We start from the raw sequence: 26,009 nt of genomic DNA, 5'->3' as shown, positions 1-26,009 counted from the left end.
GCTGGGCCCAAAGGCGCCGGCGGTGCCGGGCCGCTGTACCCTGCGGCGCCGGGCCCGAAGGCACCAGCGGCGTCGGGATGACGGGAACCTGCGGCGCCGGGCCCAAAGGCGTCGGCGGCCGAGGCACCCGACGGCGTCGGGGCTGAAGCCCCCGACCCGCTTGAGGCCCCAGACGGGTCCGCTGGGCCCGAAGGCGCCGCGGAGCCCGTCGGAGGAGAGAGTTTCCTCATGGCCATGAGGAAGCGCTCGATCTCCTCCGGCGCCGCATTTAGCCCAGGGACCGGAGGGTGTGGAGCTGGACGCGGCGCCCGCGACTCCGACGGAGCCGCGTGGGTGGTGTCACCCGAACCCCCGGCCGCATCGCGCGAGCGTCGGGGGGAGTCCGAAGAGCGATGACGCCGCTTGGACTTCTTGTGCTTCTTACCTGACGACGACTTCGACCCGGAGGAGTGCGGCCTACTCTCGGAGCTGTGGTGGCTCCGAGCCCGCGACCTGTCCCTCGACCTCCCGTGGGACCGAAACCTCTCGCGGCGCGGGACCGACTGCCGGAGTTTGAGTCGCCTGCGGGACCGCTCCCGCCTGGCTTTCGAAGAGAGGGCCCGGCAGTCGGAGAAGGCCTTGTCGTCGTGATCGACGCCTAGACAAGTTAAACACAGGTGGTGAGGATCCGTGACCGACATCCGTCGGTCGCAATCCTCGCAGTGCTTAAAGCCAGGCATCCCTACGGCACCAATCGGAGTCGAAAGACTTCGAGAAATGATCAAAACGATCAAAAAAGTTAGTCAAAAATTGACTAGGGTTACTGCTTTTTCCAGATCTGCGCTTGGTGGCGCGGAAAAAAGAAGAACTGACGTCAGCACGCGGAGGCAGCGTCTAAGTACTCCGACGACGTCATCACGGCGCCGACGACGGACGCGGAGCCGCAGACGACGCCTACCGACGCGCAAGGGTACTGCTACGCAAAAAATTCCGGATCCAGTCTGACGCCTGGGGATATTCTAAGGTAAGGAATCTAATACTAACGTGTCTCTTTCAGATACAACAAAACTTGATCTTTAAAAAAGTATTTGCATTTTACTGTGCTTAAGTTAGCAAGAGTTAATTTTAAACTTTCAATCAATAAATCAATACTTTGAGATGAACCGTGTAGAATAACATAAAAGATATACCCATAAACAAGCAGATTTTTTTCCACTCTAAAACATTCCGTCCTTCCATAGCCATTGGATCGATCACAGGGTCTTCGAAGCTTTGGCTTATCTTCCCCTTCGCTCTCTGCTTCAGATAACTCAGCCAGTTCATCTTTTGTGGCACTGAAGGGCCTGGTTTGCTTTCGCACTCTTGGTGTGTCAATTACCAAGCTGTTCTGCAAAGTTTGAGAGGTATGTTAGACAACTGAACACAATGTGTCATCATGTTCTAATACAGGATAGTATAATGAATGAGATTCCCTGTGCATTTTAATGAAGGAATATTATGAAAAAGCATTTGCAATGCAATAAGTCTTGCATTCACGTGAGTTTAAGCTATTGGAACTGTAAATGACAAAGCCTTTTATTTATCTGTTTTGATAAAAGGCAGTCATTTGCAAGCCATTAACTCAAACTCTTGTAAATGAGAGACCTGTTTCACTTCAACGAAGAGGCCACCATTGTCCTGGGCAGCTTGGAAAGTGAAAGCGCGCATGGCGCGCTGAATGTTGCAGGAAAGCAAGTTGTGCCTGCAGTAGGAGAAGCTCATTAACGAACAGTGCTTACAGACTAAATAAGACGTACCGTGTAACAGAAGTAAAAGGGCCAGTCCTCATGGGGGGTTACTAATGAAGACAAGGCGGTACTGAGGAGGAACAAGCATATTAATAAATCGGAAGTCCGCATTTACGAAGGACAATTACACACGCCAATGAAAAATATGGGCAGAGAGTGGGCGGAGCTTCAAGTCCATTCTCTAATACAGTATGCATCGCAGGCTCGCCCTAAAACGTAAGGGAATGTTTAAGAAATGTATGTGGTTTAAATCAAATTAGGAATATCAGCATTTGTTATGGTCTGTTAAATTGATATTAACATGGACTGGAACAGGGCTTTGTCCTTTACTGAGATCATAAAAGGTATAGGATATGTTGTGTCAATTCAATTTCAAAAGCTTTTATTCGATTTGTAAATACAAATCATACAAGCAAAATTGATAAAACAATTCATTACATTAAAAATTATTATAAAATGCAAAGATATACATGGGAGATACAAGAGAAATCCGGGATATTTCATATGGGCAACGAACATATACTAACAAGCACTAGACATCAAATCATGGGTGGAGATGTAAGAGTAAAATAGAAAGTGCGGGGATCATATGCGTACGGACAGGAATAGATAAGTTGTCACCTAACGTACTTATCCTTACAACTGTACATTTTAAAATAACCCAAAGCCAGAAACACGGGACATTGTAAATTGCAAAGTAAATTTAAAAACAGGTAGGTACAGACAGGACGGTGTCAAATATAGCGACAGTATACACTTCCTGGCAGCTGTACCATTTGAAATGCTAAAAAATCAGGAAAGCATACAAGTACAGACAGGATTAAAATAAAATAAATTATCGCACCATGTGCTCTTCCTGGCAGCTGTACATTTTACATTGAACCCAAGATAAAAAGGCATTTTGCGTAGTTAATTGTCGCAAGCTGTAAAGGAGACAATAAGTACAGACAGGAATATATAAAATCATGGCAGTACGATACATTTCCTAGCAGCTGTACATTTCAAAATAAAAGTGGCAACAAAAAAACAAATGTCCACATTTTCTAGGGTTGATAGTAAGGCAAGGGCATTCTTAAAAGACCTTATGTTGTATTTAATAAAAATAGGTTTTAAGTACCTTAATCTTAAAAAATGATAAAATTTGCAGAATAGTAGAAAATGGCAGCAACTCTGGCGTGAAACGTTGTCACAGGGGCAGGGGGTTTCTGATTTAAGTTTCTGTACTGGGAACGCAACCAAGTGATGTACGATACCCAGCCTGACACGAGTTAAGACAAATTGATGTGATGGACGGCTAACTTTTAAGAGGTAAGCTTGGAACCCTGATGTTAAGTTAAGTTCCTTATAGAATTTCACAGTAGCCAGCTTACCATATACCTCGTCGCGCCCTTTCTTTTTGTACATTAAGAAAGTTTGTTTGATTTCTTTTTTAGGGATTTCAACCACCAGTTCAGGATTAAGGAGAACATCAATGTCGAACAGAGTTTTGTACCAAAAGTGGATATATTTCAGCCATAGGATGCGTGATGAAAAGTCCAGTCCTATACAATCAAGAATAATGACTTAGCCCAAATAGAGCGCCACAATAAAAGTGGGCGAACGGCTGCTAAGTCAGAAATAAACTCGACCCCAACCTCGTCGTGGATTAATTGAACAGAGGCAGAATGGGGGACACATAACACTCTTTTTAAAAACTTGTTTTCATCTTTTTGTAAGGGAGTGCCATCTATGTGACCCCACACTCCCGCCCCGTACAATGCCGAGGGGACACAGCGTATGTTATAAATGTGAATCATATCTCGGATGCTTCTCGATCCGAGCTTGGAAGCAAATCGAAATACACTACTAGTAGTTCGCATCATTTTCATCCTAATATTATCAAGCTCGGATTTCCAAGACCCATCATTGGCAAAGGTGATTCCTAAGTAACAGAATGTTTTAACTTGTAACATTTTGTCATTATCTAAGTAAAAACTGGACTTCAGTTTATTGGCTGACTGACCACACGACATGACATAAGTCTTAGATTTATTTATACAGAGTCTCCTATTTTGTATAAACAGCATAAAGCTGTCAATGAGACGTTGTAAACCTAACTGAGTGCGGGATAAAAGGACGGCGTCGTCCGCATAAAGTAAGATTGTGACAGGTTTGCCTCCAATCAGCGGAGCATCTGCCGGTATAGTAGCTAAGGTGCGATCAACACAATTAATAAAAAGAGAAAATAGAAGGGGGGCTAATACGCATCCTTGACGGATGCCCCTAGACACTTTGAAGAACGGTGTACATTCACCTAGGGTGCCGTATCGGACTTTACAAGAAAGTTTCTCGTAGAGCCTTGCCAAAAAGTGGACTATTTCTTTCGGGGCCCCTAACTCCAGTAAAACCTGCCAAAGAATACCGTGATCAACTAAATCAAACGCGCTGCTCAAGTCAGCAAAACATAAAAATAAATTGCCCTTTTTAGCTACTGTGTATTTATTAATTAAAAGATCCAAATTTACGCATTGTTCTAAAGTACCCATGCCTTTCCTAAAGCCATATTGCACTTTAGTTAGAATGTTCATATCATCGGCCCAAGTTTCTAATCTTTTGAGCAGAATTCTGCTCATAACCTTTACTGAGGCGTCCAATAAAGAAATAGGTCGATAATTGGAGGCCTCAGATTTACTACCTTTTTTGAAAAGGGGGATGATAACCGATTGTCCCCAGGAAGGGGGAATGTTACCTTCGACTGCACAATTGAAGGTCCTCACCAGAATGGGGGCCCATAGGTTAGGTTCAGCTTTTAATAAATCTATAGGTTCCCCATCGGGTCCTGGGGCCTTCCCCCCTTTGCTATTTGCAAGGCCCTCAAGTCCCTCTTCCAGGGTTATCCCCAAAGGTATAGGTGTCCATATGGACAAATCAGCACGAGGTAAGGTTAGTGATAATCCTTCAGGGTTAAAAATATTGGAAAAGTGAGTGATCCACTCCTCACATGCGACATAAGAAGTAATTTCCGGAATACCTTCTGTATTTAGAAATGAGCTGTTGACTATTTCCCAATAGAGTTTACTATTTTTAGTCTCAACTGCTTCGTTCAACTTATCCCATGCTTCTCTCTGTAAGACCCTTTTCCTATTAAAAATAGCCATTTTATAGTTAGCCCTTGTTTGTTTAATTCTATTGCCGTCTCGGGGTTTAGACCCTAGAGCAAGCTTCAACTCCCGTAAAGCTACTGTACAGGAATTATCAAACCATCCCAATTTTATGGTTTTGTTAGATGATGATTTCTTGCTAAAAATACCCTCGATAGCAATATTGATATTAATGAATTGTAATAGCAAGCGTTCAGGATTGAAATCATCATTTAGACAATAACTGATCTCAGTTTTACAGCTAACAATGACCTCCCTTTGTTTGGCCGCAGAGTTGACCCCTGTCCATTTGATCCTCGGGCCATTAGGTCTGCTTGAAACTATATTAGTAGTACAGGTTTCTCCGGTTACTAATGGGGCACCCCTTCCAGGAAGGGTAACGCAAACGCTATTGTGGTCGCTAAGACTTTCTTCTCTCACATACAGGTTTAGATAGTCACCATTGCTGGAGAACAGGATGTGATCGATAAATGTCCCAGCTTCCCTCCCTGTAAAAGTAGGGCAAATGGCATTCTGATTGTTCTTATTACAATTTAACAGGACAAGATCTAATTTAGATAGCAATGTATTTAAAATAGAACCATAGTGACAATGTGGAAAATGGGGGAAGTCCTCGCTCCTACCCGCTCCCCCACTGAAATTATCCTGCTCCATCCCGAAACCACATGGATTCCCCTTAGATAGCTGGCATGGCTGCAAATTAAAGTCCCCAGCCCATAGGATGTCCGTCTTCTTATTTGAAATGCCCATAGCCTTAGCGATTTCTTTTTCCAGAGGGTACAAAATATTCCCTCTGTTGACATCAAAAATATTGTTGTAAAAATTAACAAGGACCAAATCATTTCCCTTACCACATTCGATCCTTAACACCTGGCTATGAGCTCCCACGCTTGAGCTACTTCTGACTTTATAGTTACTCAGTCTGTTAGAAAGAAGTATCAGAAGTCCCCCCTTTGCCCTGCCTGAGCTGGATTTAACGGCATTAAGGCAGTAGGATGAATAACCCTCTACATTTATATCCTCCTGGCTCCAGGTCTCCTGAAGGAGGACTAAATCAAACCCTTCTCCTATAAACGTGAGCCCAAAAGGAGTATTTAATTTCCCTGCAATACCTGCAATATTCCAGGAAATCAGAGTGAGATCGACAGACTTAGATGCCTGAGCCGTTATCCTGGGTGTTCCAATTACTGGCCTCCTAGGGGGAGGTTGGGTATTGGAAAGATCGTATCTGAGAGGAGGGGATTGAGTGGAAGTACCTTCCTGTACAGAGACCCTCCGTGAAACCGTATGTCCATTAGGAGACGCTGGGGCCACAGTAGAGACTATTTGTATGCTGGCGGGGGCAGATTGCACACTTAAACCCGATCCTGACTGCCTATTGACTGGTTGAATTGATGGTAGTGGGACATGATGTCAATCAACCATCTCCAGGCAGTCAAATCTATTGGTTGTCTGAATACCTTGCCACCCGCCATTTGCCAAGTGGTTATTATTGGAATGCCATGGGCGAGGTACCCATTCCCTGCCCCTGTTCTGTTGAGTTTGCCATGTGTCGCCATAATGCCATTGGTGTTCTTGAGTCATGGCCCAGTTTGGCGGTGGAATAGGATAGTGATAGTTAAATGTGGGGGGGTAGAAAAAGGAGAGTCGATGGGTATCGATCACCCCCTTCTTCTCTAGATCCGGCCATGAACAAATATGATTCACAGTAGAAGCATCCTCACAGGTAACTATCACGCAATCCCCCTGGATACTCTTGGGACACTTCCCCACCCATGGTACCCTACGTACTGAAGATATTCTGCAGATGGTGGGAGGCTTCAAGGGCCTGTTAATACTGAGCCACTGGAGTATTTTATTCCGGAGAGACCAATAGGGTTCATCTGTTCCCGCTGTAAGTTCTGGTACTCCTGTTAAGATTACAGTAAATGGGGATACCTCGGGAGCCAGATGGATTGGGCGTTTAGGTCTGGGCCCCTTACTACCTACATGGAGGTGAGTTTTAGGGGGAGCCTGGGGTTTATTGTTAGATTGCTGAACAGGCACATTAGTTGTAGTGTGATTAGCGGCGGTTAACGTAACTTGAGGGGTCTGTGCCGCGGGGGTTTGCTGACTGGATGAAGGTGTCTGGGATACAGATTTAACAGTGGGCTTGGGTTTTGTGCAATGTGCACAGGTAATGGAGGCAGGTACTGTGGGAATTATAGAGTCTTTTATTTTGGGTTGTGCAATAGGCGTAACAGAGGGTCTATCTATGTTAGCAGGGGGGATCCCCGGACAAAGCGCTGAGGAAACCCCCCCTGGCTTGTTGATTCTTGCCCTGGACTGGTTAGATGTTTTATCAAGAAGTATGGCAAGCTGTTTTTCGATTGCCATAATGCTCCGTTCCAGTGGTTGGAGATGGTGTTTAAGGAGGTCCCTAAATCTTTCAAAAAGCTGGGAAAGATCGTAATCTGACTGACAAGGGATACCCTCCTGAACGTTACCCAAAGTGAGAATGTAAGTTAGACAAAACAGATGATACAGAGTTAGTGCTGGTGGTAACGTTCGTGATTGAAGCAGTTGCTGAGCCTTTCTTTTTCTTGTTTTTGGAGTGTTTGTTGACCTTGTTCCCTTTATTTAAGAGTACTGGCTGCTTAGGTACAGCGCCTTCTCTCACCCCCACAGTCCGGATACCTTGCGCCGAATCTTCAGCCACAATCTGTTCTAGGTCCGGGGTGATCTCAAGGTTCCCGGTAGTGTCCAGTTCCAGTGACAGATTCGTGGCCGACCGATCAACAGCATTAGGGATAGAATGGACTTGTGCTGTTGCATTTCCAGGCTTAGTTAAAATAGAAATAGGTGCGACAGTTGGAAGCGGGGTTAGAGCCGCAGCTATGGGGCCCAAAGAAGATCTCCTAGCAATCGCGAGGTCCTGGGAAACCCTGCGCTCTAGGAGGGAAATGTTTAAATTAATAGCCTCGGTAGTCGTTGATATAAATTTATCAATTGGACCTATAAACTGCGCAGTTTTAAGGGCAGTCTTGCTTCTAGATCCCCTTGTTACAGACATTGTTGCAAGGTACAGGCTCCAATATCCCAGTCCAGGAGCAAATAAAACAAAAGACGGTACCTTTCACAGATGAAAAGATCGAATGGCGGAAGAAAACCAAGGGAGTAGGCCCAGCCCAGCCTGGCTCAGTCTGGAACGGGCTGAAACGGGCCCGCCCTTGTCCCGGGCTTCTCCCGGCGCCCTCCCGCGCTGCGGGAACGGTACTTCCTCTATAAAGCTGTCTAATCGGCCACCAAGAGGGCGGGGCCGGCAGGGAGAGCAGCCCAGCTGGACGAGGGCGCGCGGGGACTCCTGGTCCACGGAGTCCGCCGCTATCGCTTGCAGCCCTGCCGGTCAGTGCAGGTAAGCTCCCCTTCTCAGACTTAGAGGCCGCTACTAGTCCGGCGAGGCGTGACGGCTGTAGCAGGCTGGAAGCAAGGATCCTCAGTGGCGTGGGTGGTGCCCTGGAGGGGCTCGGCGTTTTGTAAATAATGTCCGCTGGAGGCCTGGAGACGCTGGTATTTAGCGCCGAGAAGGTTAGGGCGGGGCCGGCAGGGAGAGCAGCCCAGCTGGACGAGGGCGCGCGGGGACTCCTGGTCCACTGAGTCCGCCGCTATCGCTCGCAGCCCTGCCGGTCAGTGCAGGTAAGCCCCCCTTCTCAGACTTAGAGGCCGCTACTAGTCCGGCGAGGCGTGACGGCTGTAGCAGGCTGAAGCAAGGATCCTCAGTGGCGTGGGTGGTGCCCTGGAGGGGCTCGGCGTTTTGTAAATAATGTCCGCTGGAGGCCTGGAGACGCTGGTATTTAGCGCCGAGAAGGTGAGGGCGGGGCCGGCAGGGAGAGCAGCCCAGCTGGACGAGGGCGCGCGGGGACTCCTGGTCCACGGAGTCCGCCGCTATCGCTCGCAGCCCTGCCGGTCAGTGCAGGTAAGCCCCCCTTCTCAGACTTAGAGGCCGCTACTAGCCGCGAAGCGGGACCCGCGAAGCGGGACCGGCGAGGCGTGACGGCTGTGACGGCTGTGACGGCTGTAGCAGGCTGGAAGCAAGGATCCTCAGTGGCGTGGGTGGTGCCCTGGAGGGGCTCGGCGTTTTGTAAATAATGTCCCAATGTTGTGTCAAAGGGCAGATGTTATGATGTTTTCACCAAGAAGCATGTGTTCCGTTTGACAAATAGTTTAAAATCATGGTGGTTGTGATGAAAAATAGTGAACGCTCTCTTCCCAAACCAGACCCAGTGGCTTAAAGTCGAAACATGGTAGAGGTCCGTGAAAAAAACATCTCTCAAGTACAAATGAAGTCAAAGACATGGAAATAATATTAATTATTTAATCTTACTGTTATGGAAACTATACAAAAAAACTATTTTGAATTAAGGTTTTCAACTAGTATGAATGTTAAAAGAGATATCTAAATTATACAACAGCAAGCAAAGATCCAGTAGGTATTTGAGGATTGGCAGAATGACAATTCAACTCCATATTTATGTGTAGTATAACATTACAAAAGGCAAATCTATAGGTCAAATCCCTATCAGATTTAGAGGCTAACCTCAGACCATACACATGCATTGTAGTATACTCACTGGATGGAAGTTTACACAATGTAGAAATCCTGAAATTCTGACATGGATCCAGTTCTTCTTACAATATGTAGGGCTTTCTTTAATAGAAGCACCCATGTTATGCACTATCTGCAATGCCTATTCATAAAATGATAAAACTAACATTCTTTAAAAAAATATTTTCTATAGAATCAGAACTATCAGATAGATTGGTTAAAAAATAATCTGCAGTGTGGGCTATACCCAATTTGCATTAAGCTCAATTTCAGTGGTAAAAATGTACAGTACTCCGTCTTTTTAAAGCATGATACACCAAACTCATCATGATCCACCAATTACCATGTTTTAACTTTCACTCCCACATACATTGTTGAGAAATGACTCAGTATGCCCTGCACACAAAAGAACAATATGATAAAATACCTGAAATAGTGTAGAGAGATGAACAAAAATAGGAACAAAGCAACAGAAATATTGCTGTAAGCCGTGGGTTCAAAAGGGCTGTTCAAGAAGCTTTACTAAACCATCTAAGAAGCTACCTTTGGCACAAGTCAAGATTTGAGAAGGACACCAATGCTGATTATGAACATATCTTGAATTAGGAATGAGATTTAGTCTCATCACCCCATACATGCAAAACAACTCACTCCAAACAATGTCCCAAATGCCATTCACAAGAAAATCTACCACTCTGCAACTCCAGCCAGCAATAGCATAGAAGACATGTAGAATGATGTTTGTTTTTAGCTTGTGGAATACACTTACCCTGCCATGAATAGCATCAAAATCAATTTCTGCTTTCTTAGCCCATTTCTGCCAGAAGTTGGGATCATCTAAAGAAATATCTGTTCGATTTCCGGAAGCAACAAAACTAGCCTGCAGAAAATATTTAAAGTAAAATTACCATAAAAATCACCAGTCAACACATAAAAAATATAAAGCAACATAATGATGCACTATTTACTTAAGAGTTACAGTGCAGGTCTCCTAGAGGATCTGGAAGGTACAATAACAAAAAAATAAAAATGTTTAACTACTTCTATAGGCCATCCACACACAAAGTTAATCTAGAATGCAATGTATATTAGAAATGCATTGCCTTACTAGACTCTCTGTCTACAGGAAGGTTAGTCTCATCCTCTTTCGTTGGTGAGTGGGGGAGTAATGCAGGAAAGTACCTCTTGTGGATTGAACACGGTTAGCCCCATCTGTATGGAAAATGATGTAGTTTCGACTGGAAGTGCACGTAGTTCCTGCCAACCAGGTCGCCTGGGCTAGATCTTGTTCCCTAAATCTGTATCTTTTGTTTTCCACAACTGGCAACAGTTTAGCTCACATATAAGCCCCTAGTAAAATGTAACCCTGGTACCAAGGGCCTTGTGGGTAAAGGAGGGCCCTAAGGGCTGCATCATGAATTGTGCCATCCTAAGGGGCCCTTCACCAAGCACAAGGCGCAGACAAAACTGAAGAATCTAAATGGCACACAAGCCTATTTGCCATGATCATAGCCACTGCATGAGATCTAGGTAAGACACCCCTCTAGCAAGCCATAGCCCTAAGGTAAGGTGCACTATATCTCCTGTGAGGGCATATATGCGTGAGCAGATATGCACCTGCAATATCCTTCAGATTCCTGGATATTGTAAGTGACCAGCAAGCCATTGTAAGTACGACACTAGCCATTACGAGTTTCTCAGCTCCATGATGGCTTCACTGAAATATGGGATGTTTTGTACTAAACATCTCCGAATAATTTACCTGCACTGATTCCAGTGGCTGATTTATTAAAAAGTGCCCCTTAAAGGGGTCCCCTGAAACCTACCAATCATTAGTGATGTCACCGAATGGCCTGAGACAGCCTGCTACCACCACACAGTGTTCTGACCTTAGGAGGATAGTGCCTGAGGACTCGAAGGGTGAGAACAATGACTTTCCTAGGTCGTGGTGCTCACATCTGCCACCAGTCAGGAAGACAAGGACTATGCAATGCACAGCTCTAAGGCAATCATGCCTGTATGTATTGCTTATATTGTAAACACAAGTTCAGAAAAACATTTATTATGCTTCATCACATATATTTTCAATCGATATTCAAAGTCGTCTTGGGCTCCAAAAAACATATAAATATGCAAAGCATTTAAGTGAATTATTGCACAAGTTTCATGCAATTATGCAAATAAGAAAGTAAGTAATCAAAATGAAAAAACTCGAAACAACCCAATGCATTTCGGGTTCACCATGAACCCTTCTTCAGGGGTTTATAACAAACAAAACTAGAAATATTCAGATCCTTCGGATTGGTTCAGAAAGAATCTACAACAAAAATATACGATAATCAAAATTGACTCAGTCTGATACATATTTCGTACAATATAACCATCACCTATCTCCTCAGGGTTTGCATGCTCCGGAATAAAAAAAATGAATAAGATATGTGAAAGAAGAATTAGCGAGATACAAAGTGAAAGGTGAAAAAGGAAACGAACGGTGTCTACAAAGTGAAGCATGCTAAAGGTGCACATAGATAAAATCCATATACCAACGTATAGATTGCCACTACAACTCCCATAATGCATCCACACATAAGAGTCCAGAATCATCATATTGAAGGGTCACCCGTGTGATAACTAAGTCACATGCTTCCTCAAAAGGTAAATAAAAATTAAGTACCTCGCAATGTTACAATGGAACTTGAGTAGCAGGCGAAGGGTGTTGGGAGAGTAAAGTGGGGTCGCCCGGAGCCGGGAGGTGGCATCGGGCTATCATCCTATCCACAGGAGCCCCTGTGTTTGGGCCTGAACCAGGTGCCCAAAAGGATGACAGCGAGGGCTTCATTGAACAGCAGCAGGAATTCCGAAGAGCTCTCAGCCGGTTGAAGCACCTCTGTCAGGAGGTTAGTCCTGACTGCCACCGTAGGTAGCTTGAGCTTGAGAGACTCGGCCACCCTACGCAACACCACTGTTTAAGACGCTCCCTCCTCCGTAGCCACGTAGGATGAGACAACATGCCAAGATCTGGATAAGTATCCAATCCACTGAAATTCCCTAACTCCTCTCGCCAGTCCGGATCATACACTAAGTGGTCAGTTAAAGGGTCTCCAGACCCCTCCTAGTCTGCCGCACCCTCCTCTGGTTGCCAATCTGGCCTAAAAGAACCAGGGTTGAACAAGGGCACAAAAGTACCCGTCCGGCTCTGTGTCCACAACAGAGTGGAGCCCGCGGTCGACGCAGGCTGGGGACACAACAGGCATCGGACGTGGTGCCGGTGGAGTAGGTGCCTGGGGAGGTGTAGTCAGGTCGACCGGCACAACCTGGATCCAGGCCTGGGTCCAAGGGGACCTTGTGGTGCCAGGGCCGAAGTTGCCAGCGTCGAAGGCCCAGGGCCCCCAGCCGAGTCCGCAGGGCCCAAAGGCGCACCGGCGGAGTCGAGCTGCCCAAAGATGGCATGCATCGCTTCATAGAAACTCCAAAGCTGGGCAAGGGTCGCACTGGTTCCCAGGAAGGGAGGGAAACTCAGAGTCGACCCAGCGAGCTACGCACGCGAAGCCTTCAGGAGGGGCACCACCCGTATCCCTCATCGCGTCAACCGACGGATGGGGAGAAGTCGAAGAGCGCAATGCTTCTTTGTCTTCTTCTGGCGCTTCGACTTACCGGAGGAATGCGGAGACTTGGAAGAAGATTGGTGGTGGTGGTGGTGGCTCCACGACCGGTCCCTCGACCTCACAAACGACCGACCTCGAGCGGCGCGGAGCAGACTGCTGGGCCACAAGAAGGTTTTGGGATTGCTCCCGCAAAGACTTCGGATTCATGGTACGGCAGTCGGAACACGATTTTGAGTTGTGGTCCAAACAAAACAGGCACATGCGGTGCGGATCCGTCACCGACATAAATCGTCGTCAGGAACCGCAAGCCTTGAACCAGGTGTCAAAGACTCAAAAACGATGTAGACAAAAGTCGGCAAATAGTCAGTCAAAAAGTGACTGGAGGTACCGCTCTTTCCAGATCATCGCTGGCTGGCGCGGAAAAAGAAGTAACTGACGTCAGCGCGCAAATGCGGCATCTAAGTAGCTACCGCAACGTTATTCTGGCAACCATGACGCCAACTACGAATGCGGAGCCGACCAACGCCACCTTTCGACGCGCAGGGGTACTGCTGATGAAAGATTCTCTGGATCCAGTCTGACGCCTGGGGGTAATTTTAAGGTAAGGAATCTATAACCAATTGTCTCTTTCAGATTCTAGTATTTAGGTGGCATCCCCCGACCTTCAGTTCCTGAAGATCTAAGAAGAGTCAGACACTACCGAGCCGCACCAGCAGAGAAGACTGCAGACACAAACTGGCTTGACACCAGCCCTACCGGCCTGTCTGCAGCCCTTGATGGTTCTGCACCAAAGGACGACTTGCCCTGCAGCCCAAAAACCTCCAAAGCCTTGGGAGGACTGCCTGCCTTCGACAAAGATCAAGACTCCCAAGAACAGCGGACCTGTTCACTAATCAACCATCTTCAAAGGAAGAGCTCTGTGACTGGAAGAACCGTAGAACCTGACCCTTTTTCCACCTTTGCACCCAATGCCTCCAATAGTATATAGAGAGCCAGCTTCCTACAATTGGGATACCAGACTCTCCCTGCCCAGTCCGGAGCCACAAGAATGACTTAGGCCCGGTCTCTCCTGATCTGTGTCAGAGCTCGGGACAGAAGTTGTATTGGTGGAAAGACATACAGGAGGCCTGACCTCCATTGAGACAAAAAAGCATTGCAGAGTAAGTGTCGCCCTGAAAATTCCAGGACACAAAACTGCTAACATTACATGCTCTCGGCCGAGGTGAATATATATAACTAAGGCTCTCCCTACTTCTGAAAGAGACCTTGCGCCACCTTCAGGTGGAGATGCCATTCGTAATCCGCTAGGCATTGATGGCTGAGTTCGTCCACCCTAGCGACATGAGAAAACCTGCCAGGTGTTGGACCACAAGGGATATGCACTGCTGTTCCAGTCATGTCCAGAGACGGAGGGCCTCTTGAAAAAGTCCCAAGGACTCCACCTCTCCCGGTTTGTTACAGTACCACATAGCGGTGGTGTTGTCTGTGACCAAATGACCCAGCTTTCCCTTGACGGAAGGGAGAAAAGCTTTCAATGCCAAGCGGATCGCTCGGTGCTCCAGCAAGTTGGTGTGAAGTCTGGATTCCGCTGGAGACCAAAGTCCTCTGATCTCCACCGCTCTCAGATGTACGCCCCATCCCAGAAGGAACGCATCTGTTAATACTGTGTGATCTGGAAAGGGAAGTGAGAGGGTTCTGCCTCTGATCCAATCACAGTTGGTCAGCCAACACTGCAGATCCTGTGCAGTTCCCTCCGAGATCTGGACCATGTCAGAGAGATTCCCCTGATGCTGGGCCCAGTGAAAGTCAGTAACAATTGCTGACCCTGTGTTAGAAATGAGGATTTCTGGTTGGCTAAGGCTTGCGCCAAAGCCAGGCAGAAACCACCACTCTAGTCAGGGCAAGGAAGTCACCCGCCAAAGATAACCCCTGCTCACCCCCTTGGTAGCTTGGCACGAGCAGTCAGGCCTATCCCGGAGGCAAGTTGTAAAGCGTTTGCGCGCGCACCTAGCAACAACACCCAAGGCCCACCACAAAGGAAACTCCACACAAGGTTATATATAAAAATAGCCTTTGTATTATACCAAACACATTAGACAATAAATACATAATTTACACTGTGCCACTGGCACGGGCGGAAATTACAGGGGATTATGTACATAGGACAGGGCCACATGGACCCCTGTCAGGAATAAGCACTTGGTAGAACTAGCACTTATAACATAGAATAATTGTAGCGCCAAATAGCAAATGTAGCACACAACCAGTAACCACTGTTAAAAGGTAAATACACCCTACGCAATCCTAAACACCTTAGGCATATATCACGCAGGGACCCATGAACTCACTAGCATAACTATACTAGGTAAAACAACCTCCTAGGCATGAACCATATCTAGAGGCATCAAGACAGGGTGCGCAAAACATACTACACACAGTACATTTCCTAACACCCAAAAGCCTCAGCACATAAATAAGCATAGCACATAAATCACATTAGGGTCCAGGTTGCGCCACTGCGTCAAAACCTAAATGTAGCAGCTGCCCACTACTTGCTGGGCAGCTGAGGACAAGAACAGGGCCTAAACGCTGCAGCTGGCACTAAGTGCTGCGCAGCTGGGGAAGGCCAAGGTAGGGATGAAGGAGTGCAACTCACTCCTGAGTCCAGAGACAGGTCCTTAGGAAGGAAAACCTAAACGGTGCAGCTGTCCACTACTTGCTGGGCAGCTGGGAACTCAAAACTGCGAAAGGGGCTCTCACTAGCCCTTCAGAACATTGCGCCAAAACGTTGGAGCCACACAGAACTCTGAAGCTACATATTGCGCACAGGGGAGCCTTCTAGGCTCTCAAACAACTGTGCCCCCAAAAGATTGGAGCCCTTTAGGCTCTAGAAATAACTGGGGCCCTCTTTGGAGCCCTCGGGCTTCAGGAAACAATCATGTGGACATTGGGCCCAACACGGCTCTAAAATAAACATGCCCCCAGGGAGCCTCGTGGGCTCTAGTAACAACTTTTGTAGGTCTTCTGGGGGCAGTCTGCCGGGGCTCTCCCTCGCTCACGGGGGCCTCGGCGGACATCTTCAGCAGCGAGCGGGGCTCTCTCTCACTTCATGGGATCCCCGCCTGCTCTCATCTTTACCCGGTCCCCCATCTTGGGACTGGGACTCAGTGGGGAGATGAAAGGCTCCGGACCAAACTCCTCTTCCGGGGCTCCCTCCGGGTCATGGGAGCCCCGCAGCATTTCGGCGGTTCTTTCCTGGCAGCCCGGGGCTTTCCTCCATTCACCGGAGCCCCGGGTCGCGGGAGGCCTCCCCTTCGCCGGCTTCCTTTTCAGGACCTGCCGCGCCCGCGCCCCATTCACAGGCGATCTTGCCTGACTTCCGGGGCGGCCGCGGCGGTCTACGGGGGGCTTTTTCGGCGGCACACAACTGAGGGATAGGCACCTTCGAGGAACGAAATAAACGTAGAAGCGGGGTGGGCACCTGCTAAGGCTCCCAGAAACGGGGTGGCACCGTAAATAAAAATATAAATGCGGGCATAATCGGGGTAGGCACCCGAATTTAAAAAATACAAATGCGGGCATTATGCAGGGTAGGCTCCTGCCAGCAAAATATATCAATAAGCGGGATGGGCGCCCGCCAGGCAGGAGTCACAGGGGAATCCCTCCCCAGGGGATTCCCTCTTAAAGGGCCTCAGGAAAAGGAGCACAGCGCTCCCAGGGGCATTCAGTTAGCATAAAGCCTCCAAGGATAAGGAAATAAAACCAAAGTCTTTACAAGGTCCTGAAGTAGAAGCCAGGCAGAAGGGTCCCAGCAACAAAGTCCATCAGCAATCCAGGGGCTGGGCAGGGCCCAGGGAGGCAAGCCTTCCCCTGGGCCCCAGTAAGCAGCACGCCCCTCGTAGATTCAAGTAGGAACACAAGAACATTTAACATGAGGTCCCAGCCTCTTTTTATACACCAAATCCCTTTGTCTCTAGGGTGCAGGGTTAAGGGAAAACCAGACGCAGCTGGTTTTGGAGCACTCTGTTGTGCTCAGCCCCCCTCCCCATTCAGAGGACAGGCTAGGGTCATCAGTCGCACCACAGGGGGCGGAGCCAGCATTGTGGAAGGAAAGCCCAGCCCTATTCAGGTCCCAGGTGCAGCTCCTCCCTGCCATCAACATGCAGATCTCCCATTCACCACCGGGGCAGACCCATCCTGACTCCTAGAGCCAGGCACACCAGCCAGCTCCAGCCAATCACAAGCCAGACAGGCAAATCACATTAACTGCACAGACATGCCAACTTCTAGAAGTGATACAAAAGGGGATGATGGACGGAGCGTTTGAGCAAATCAAACACTCACCCCCAGTCAACTGATCTGGGTTTAATCCATCACCATTCTTTAGCTCACTCAGCCACCCCAGTTCAGACATGGCCATATGCAAATCAGTCTGACCCTGTGCCTCATGGGAACAGTCCAGCCCAAACTGCCAAGCCATGTTTTCCCTGGACCGGAAACAAGCATCCTGGGACCGGTTTCGGATTCATAATCCTCAGCCAGGCTATCTTGAATCCAGTGGCCAAGTGAGCAAGGGACTCACGTCTGAGCATACCCTGCCAACTTAGGGCGAACAAAGCGATACAAAAGGGGATGATGGATGGAGTGTTTGAGCAAATCAAACACTCGCCCCAAGTCAACTGATCTGGGTTTAATCCATCACCATTCTTAAGCTCACTCAGCCACCCCAGTTCAGACATGGACATATGCAAATCAGTCTGACCTCGTGCCTCATGGGAACAGTCCAGCCCGAACTGCCAAGCCAGGTCTTCCCTGGACCGGAAACAAGCATCCTGGGACCGGTTTCGGATTCATAATCCTCATCAGCCAGGCTATCTTGAATCCAGTGGCCAAGTGAGCAAGGGACTCACGTCTGAGCATACCCTGCCAACTTAGGGCGAACAAAGCGATACAAAAGGGGATGATGGACGGAGCGTTTGAGCAAATCAAACACTCACCCTCAGGAACTACCATGGACACACATATCCCCCATGCATTACAATGGGAGGGCAGGCCAATCTCACACACGCACTCAGAGAGCGCACGCATTTTACACTGCGCCACAGTGCTAAAAAGCGCAAAGACCAGAAATCACTATAATGATGTAACATTAAAATGCAAAAAGTTCAGGGGTGAACCTGCCAGAAGGGCCAAGTCCAACAGCCTGCATATGCCATCTGGCATGTGTCACTAGCAGGATGCAGTAGGCCATGTGGCCCAGCAGCCTCAGAGTCAGTTTCACGGACATCCAGGATAGAGTCCGAAACATCTGTATCATAGCCTGAATATCCTGGTCTTGCCGCTCAGGAGGATAGGCCTGAAAAAGCACTCTGTCTAAAACAGGTCAAATGAAAAACCCCTGAGAGGGAGTAAGGTGTGGCTTTGGCACATTAATAGTGAAACACCCTGTGAAAGCAGGAAATTCTGCATAGTCTGAAGGTGGGAGAGGACAGTCTGGGGCAAGCTTGCTTTCAACAGCCGGTCGTCAAAATGGGGGTAGACTGGCATCCTGATCTGCACAGAAGAGCTGCGACCATCACCTTGGTGAACACCCAAGGTGCGCTGGTAAGGCCAAAAGGGAGCATGGTGAATTGAAAATACTCATGCCAATGGACAGGCAGGGCGGTAATGTAAAAATAGGCGTCCTGTAAGTCTGATGCTGCCATCCACTCTCCGGGATCTAAGGCACACAAGACCTGAACGAGAGTGACATTTTGAACTATTTCTTTTTGAGGAAGTAGTTGAGGGCTCGCAGATCTAGAATAGGAATAAGGCCTTTTTAAAAAAAATGTATTTATAAGATTTTTTGACACAGACAGTAAGAAACAAGTTACTTACCTGTAACTTTAGTTATCCAGTATTGGTAACTTTCATAGATTCCCATTGCTTGCATCATTCCCCGTCGTCGGAATGGGAGCCTCGGTAATAACATATATATATATATATATACCTAGGTAAATACACCCTATTAGGTACAAAAAAGTAAAAAATAGGCCTAGGCCTCATTATATTTTGTAGCCTATGGGTGTCCTTATGTAAAAAGACCCAAACTCACCTTATCAACCAATCAGATAAGCCTCACCCTGTGGAACCTTCCTGAGAAAGCTCAGAACGTCAGATTTTTGTAGCCGTTGCCTTGCCACAGAGCCACCTAGACTAGAAGTGAGCTTTCCCAGGGGAGGTGGGTGGGCGCATGGGAATCTATGAAAGTTACCAATACTGGAGAACTAAAGTTACAGGTAAGTAACTTGTTTCTTACTCCAGTATTGGAACTTTCATAGATTCCCATTGCTTGTATCAGAGTAGATAGCAGTTAGCATGCCTCAAACATTTCGTTCATAGTTACAAATGTATTATCAACCCATGATATAACAGCATAATAATCATCAATCAGTAACCATAGCATAATCAACGAAATGTGAGAAAAAACAGGAAGGAGGGAAGAGAGGAAAGCTCACCTCTTACTGGAAGAGATTTCTCAGGACTGCTTGACCAACAGCCGAATCCTCCTTAGCAGCCGCCTCAAGGCAGTAGTGTCTCGTGAATGAGTGAGTACTGCTCCAGGTGGCCTCTCTGCAAATATCCTTTATCGATACTCCCGCAAACAGTGCTGTAGACGATGAGATCGATCTTGTGGAGTGCGCCTTCACCTGTCCTTCCAACGGCTTGCCTGCCGCCTGTTGGCAGAAACGGATCACACTCGATATCCATCTGGAAATTCCCTGCTTTGACAAAGGAAACCCTTTCCTTGGGGCTCCAAAAGCGACAAACAGCTGGGGCGTCTTCCGAAATCCAGCTGTGCGTTGAAGATAGAATTTCAAACATCTCTGAACGTCCAGAGAATGAAGTGTCCCCTCAGCCTGGGTTGAAGGTCGAGGAAAAAAAGAATTCAGAACCACCGGTTCATTAAGATGAAAGTCTGTCGGTACCTTCGGAATGAACTTGGGGTTCATTCGGAGGATCAAGGTATCATTTTTGAACTGCAAGTAAGGTTCCTTGATAGTTAAAGCCTGAAGTTCTCCCACTCTCCTTGCCGAGGTGAGTGCCAGAAGAAGCGCCACTTTCCATGACAGGAACTTCAAGTCCGCCTTATGTATCGGCTCAAATGGCGATCTCATCAGTTGAGCCAGGACCACATTCAGATGCCAAACCGGAGGTGGAGGCCGAACTGGCGGAAACACTCTAAAGAGTCCCTTCAGGAACTGCTTTACCACTCTTGCTGATAACAGAGAAGGACCAGATCTTGTTCTTCTATACCTGGAAATAGCCCCCAAGTGGACCTTGATGGAAGCATGAGCCAGACCTGCCTTTGCCAAAGAAAGAATGTATGGCAAGAGTTGATGCGGAGCTGATGAGAATGGATGCACTCCTTCTCTCTGGCACCATAAATAAAACCTTTTCCATTTCGCTCTATATGTTTTATTAGTGCTAGGAGCACGTGCTTGTCCCAAGATGTTCCTGCATTCCTCCGGAATGTCTAGATCCTTAAACTCTCTGTGTTCAGGAGCCATGCTGTCAATTGAAGCGAGCTCGGGTTCGGGTGGAGAACCAGGCCGTTGGACATTGATAGAAGCGTCTGGTTGGAGTGAAGATGAATGGGCTGTTCCTCTGACAGAAGAAGCAACTCCGTGAACCAGAACTGGCGAGCCCAGGCGGGCGCTATCAGTATCATCCTGCACTTGTTCATCTTGAGCTTCTTGAGGACTCGAGGAATCAGGGGAAATGGTGGAAAGGCGTAAACAAATGCGCCGGACCAGACATCAAAAGGGCATTCCCCAGCGATCCTCGATGGTGTTCCCTGCTTGCGTAACACCGGCATTTCTTGTTCATTGGAGTAGCAAACAGGTCGATCGCTGGGGTCCCCCAGCGGGAGAAGATATCCTTGACCACTGCATTGTCCAATTCCCACTCGCGTGAGACTGCCCTCAGGCGGCTTAACGTATCCGCTTTCGTGTTGCATACTCCTGGAAGGTGTTCCGCCACAAGCATGATGTTCTGTGAGATCGCCCATTCCGATAACAGCTGGGCTTCCTTAGAAAGCAGTGGCGATCTTGTGCCTCCCTGCTTGTTGACGTAATGCATTGCGGTGGTGTTGTCCGTACGCACTAGGATGGCAGAATTTGAAATCTTTGGAAGGAAAGCCAACATTGCAAACCGAATAGCTCGTAGCTCCAGAACATCGATATGCAAGCGACGTTCTTTTGGCGTCCAGTGTCCACTGACTTGGAGATCTTGCATGACCGCTCCCCAACCCTGAAGGGAGGCGTCTGTTGTAATGACGCGAGGAGCCGGCGCCGCTCTGAAAGTGAGACCCACCGAGAGGTGAGATTTTTTTTCATCCACCATGAAACCGTCTGTTTCATCTTCTGAGTGACAGTTACCCTGTTGTTGAAAGACCCTTCCACCTGCTTCCACTGAAGGTCTAGTTCCTCTTGCAAGGGGCGCATTCGCAGCCTGCAGTGCGGAATCAATTGAATACAGGATGAAATCGACCCTAGAAGCGATTTGTACATCCTGACTGTCATCCAACTTCTCCCTTGCAATCGAGCGGCTGAAGACATGAGTTTCATTTGTCTCTCTTCCGAAGGGAAGGCCTTGCACACCTGAGTATCGAGTATTGCTCCCAGGAACTTCACCGTACCCGCCGGTTGAAGAACCAATTTTTCTCTGTTGAGTTGTAAACCCAGCCGAATGAAGAGACTTAAACATGTTTCGACCGCCTCTGTTGCCGCTTGGAAACTGGGTACCTTCAGCAGCCAGTCGTCTAAGTACGGGAATACTTCCAGCGGCGGTCTTCTCAGAAACGCTGCAACCGGGACCAGCACCTTTGTGAATATCCAGGGAGCGGACTTTAATCCAAATGGGAGCACCATAAACTGGAAGTGACTCTTGCCTACTGTGAAGCGAAGGAAACGTCTGTGAGCTGGGTGGATTGGGATATGAAAATAGGCATCTTCCAGGTCTAGCGTAGCCATGAAGTCGCCTGGATTTAAGAGGCGCAATATGTCCTGGAGCGAAATCATCTGAAACGACAGTTTTAGGAGATAGGTGTTGAGCTCCCTCAAATCCAGGATCAGACGCCACTTTTCCTTTGTTTTGCGGATCAGAAAAAATCTTGAATGAAAACCTTCTCCTCTTTGCGATAGGGGAACACGTTGGATCGCCCCTTTCCGAAGCATTTGTTGAACTTCCAATTGCAGAAGGTTTAGATGTTTTGAAGTAGTGGCGTGGGGAGCTCTTGTAGGTGGAAATTCCTGGAATCCTAACGTATGCCCATGTCGGATGATGTTCAATACCCACTGATCCGATGTTATTTCCTCCCAGCTGCTCAGATGTTGAGTTATCCTGCCGCCCACTGGGGAACCATGGAGCGGAGGAACAGTTGGCAGAGTCAGGAGGCCGCTATTGACGCTTGCCAGCGTACTTGCTTTGACGCCCTTGACGTCCACGAGAGTTCTGACGAGAGAACGACTGAGATTGTGACTGCCGCTGATAATACTGATTGCCGTACTGAGGCCTGTACGACTGCGACTGCTGCGAGTACCGTTGCTGTTGATAACCACCTCTTGTCGAAGTGAAGCCTCTTCCTCTTGCCCCACGGAACGGTAATTTCCTATATTGTAAGGTACCAAGAGCCCTAGCCGTCTCTGTGTCCTTTTTTATTCCTTGCAGTGTGTCATCGATATGTTTTCCAAATAACATGTCCCCATCAAAGGGGAAGTCTAGAATCTTATGTTGAACTTCTGGTCGGAAGTAAGTAGCTCGTAGCCAACCCTGCCGTCTAAGAACAGCCGCGCTACCCAGAGCACGGAAAGAAGTGGTTGCGATGTCCATCGCACAGTCAATCATTTCTGAAGAAGAACGTTGCCCCTCTTCCAGAAGTTTTTGTGCTTCAGCCTTAGGGTCATCCGCCAGTAAGTTTACATAGGCTGCAATATCACTCCACATCTGACGGTAGTACCTTGCTAGAATCGCCAGGGCATTGGCCGCCCGGACCAGCAAGCTAGCGATTGATGAAAAACGCTTCCCAGCGTTGTCTAACCTTCTACCCTCCTTGTCTGGTGGAGTTGTGAGGGTGGCTGAAGGATTTCGCAATTTTTTCTGTGCTGCCTGTGATATGACTGAGTCTGGACGAGGTTGTCCAATCAAGCAGGCGGGACTGTCATCAGGAGCTTTATACTTCTTCTCTAGGCGTGATAAGGTTAGAATGACCGTCGCCTGGGCCTGCATCACCTTCTTTCCCTCTTCCCATATATGTTCTACAGTGGGAATCGAACGCACTGCCTTACGGTAAGCCTCTTTAAAATCATATAAAAAACAATCCGTAGACGTTGAAGGCATGGCTAGTTTAAAGCGTGCCGTGGCTCTCTCCATTAAGCTGAAGAAACCACCCACCTCCGCCGGAGGTGAATCTATCGGGTCAGGCACCGGAGAAGCCGGATCCGGAATAATATACTGGTTCCATTCACTATCCAGGTTCTGATCCTGGTTGTCGCCTGCTCCATCCTCATCCGAGGTGTCATCCCGGTGTGGTGTATGACTAGGATATTCCCTCGCTTCATCCACATGTGACGGAGGCACAGACTGAGTCGCCACCACCTGTGGCTGAACTTGAACCTGACTTTCCACTGGCCGCGACCCTTGTCTGCTTCTATATTCTTCCAGCATAGCTCTTAAGTCTGTCAGCAGACTCATAGGCATAGTAACCCTGCCCTGCTGTCCCTAGGCTTCCTGGTATGCGACTTGATCTTGCTGTAGCTGTTCTTGCCGATAATAATAACCATCATCATGGTCAGAATCATGGTATTTAAGATTCAACTGTGATGGACTATATGCATCTCCATACATCTCATTCTCCTCCTCTGAGTAGTCCTCTTCGTCCAATAATAGGGCTGGGGGTAATGAATCCACCTTTCTAGGTGAAGTCATATCCGGAGTTATCCTCCTTTTCCTGGAGCTTTCCCTTGCACCTGCCGTCGACGGCGTCACAAATGAGTCCACCGAATCCCTAGGCTGTACTGCCATCGTCGACGGGGCTGTCGACGAGATTATCATCACAGTCGACGGGACCGTCACCGTCGACGGGCTCGTCATCGTCGACGGGACTGTCGTCGTCGACGAGATTGCCATCGTCGACGGGATTGTCATCGTCGACGAGGTGGTAACCGTCGACGTAGTTATCGTCGTCGACGCTGTCGTCGCCCCAGTCTTCGTCGACGCCTTCGTCGTCTTCGTCGTCGCTGGATGACTCGTCGACGGATGAGGAGACAAAGTCACTGAAGAGGCCGTAGAGCCTTCTTTAACCACTGTGGAGACTTCTACAGTTGGCTTCTTGAAGGACTTAGAAACGTTCTCCTGATGTGCAGGCCCGGCCGAGCCCTCATCAAGTTTTGCCTTCTGCACCTGAGGTGCTTGCCTTTCCCTCTCCTTTACACTTCCGTGAGGAGATTCGCCAGGCTCGGGCTTGCCAGACCTATCAGAGGTCCCACGCACAGCCTTTGAGGGGGGTTCAGACGATACCTCCACAGATGATCTACCCCTCTTTAGAGACATTTTAGAAGACGTTGACCTGGCATCCTCCTCATCACTTGATACCACTACATCTTTCTTTCCCAACTTCCTGAGCCAAATAAGTAATCTTCCTTCACGATCACGAAGGGTCTTAACAGACATCATCCTGCATATCTTACAATCTTCTGCTTTATGATCAGGGTATAAACAATATATACAGTCCTTGTGTTTATCCTCAATATAAAGTCGTTTTTTGCCACAAGTGGCACAAGGCTTGAAAAGGCTCTTCTTTTCCTTATCAGCCATTGTTAAATTTTGAACAAATCCTGTCAGAAAATAGTCTAAATAATACCTCAAAGTAGAAGTTCGAGCAGAGCTCTAAGGAGACTCCCTGTCACCAACGATGCGGTAGAAAATCTGACGTTCTGAGCTTTCTCAGGAAGGTTCCACAGGGTGAGGCTTATCTGATTGGTTGATAAGGTGAGTTTGGGTCTTTTTACATAAGGACACCTATAGGCTACAAAATATAATGAGGCCTAGGCCTATTTTTTACCTACTAGGGTGTATTTACCTAGGTATATATATATATATATATATTATTACCGAGGCTCCCATTCCGACGACGGGGAATGATACAAGCAATGGGAATCTATGAAAGTTCCAATACTGGAGTAATACATAGTTTCACAATGTAGTATGTACATCATAGGTTACATTAGGCAATGATATCATATCCATACCTTTTCCTCAGATGTATTGCAGGTATCATATCTCATCCACCTTGCTTATGCGTGACATCCATATAGCTCAATACACTATACATCCATACTACATATGCTGTCATGGAGACACAGGGATATGAGGAAGAGGAGAGTCCACAACAGAAATGTCCAACATAGCAGTCCATTGTTGGTAGTCAGTAAGGTACTCTACGATGTCAGCCTTCCATATGTAGGGACTACAGTGGCAGTGCTAAAATCAACATACATCCAGCAGGAGGTTATGCTGAACCGTCCCCCCCCCATCCAGCTCTGGAACACCATCTTGTGAGGGTGATTCAGAGCCCCCCTCCGCACCTCGAGCGAGGAATGTGTGCAACGGACCCCATACATATCTTGGTCTAGAGGCAATCGGTTGCGTTTCAGCATAAACAGCAGTTTGCTCCTGACAATTTATAACATCCTGTAGCCATTCCTTAAATTTTGGAGCCCTCCCTCTCCCCCACCGGTAAGCCAGCCTGCGTTTGGACAGTAATAATGCAATGCCTAAACATTTTCTGCAGTGTTTGGGTATGAGTGCAGAATATCCCAATAACATAATCAACAGATCCCTCTCGTGTAGTATCCAGCATGTTCTCAAGGGC

General features: G+C 47.8%; 1 protein-coding gene across 2 annotated transcripts in view; it reads right to left on the bottom strand.

Annotated features, from left to right (window-relative positions):
• The window catches only part of CHD9 (chromodomain helicase DNA binding protein 9), a 2,123,706-nt gene that overhangs the window by 883,032 nt on the left and 1,214,665 nt on the right, over positions 1 to 26,009 (bottom strand). For both annotated transcript variants that reach the window (XM_078670246.1, XM_078670247.1), the window contains exons 22-23: positions 10,261 to 10,371; positions 1,170 to 1,366 (exon numbers count right to left, since the gene is read on the bottom strand). In XM_078670246.1, coding sequence (XP_078526372.1) covers positions 1,170 to 1,366; positions 10,261 to 10,371 — 308 coding nt within the window. The remainder of the gene's footprint in view (positions 1 to 1,169; positions 1,367 to 10,260; positions 10,372 to 26,009) is intronic.

This window comes from Lissotriton helveticus, chromosome 12, assembly GCF_964261635.1.
Source record: "Lissotriton helveticus chromosome 12, aLisHel1.1, whole genome shotgun sequence".
NCBI lineage: Eukaryota > Metazoa > Chordata > Amphibia > Caudata > Salamandridae > Lissotriton > Lissotriton helveticus.
This window is presented reverse-complemented; position numbering and strand designations above follow the sequence as displayed.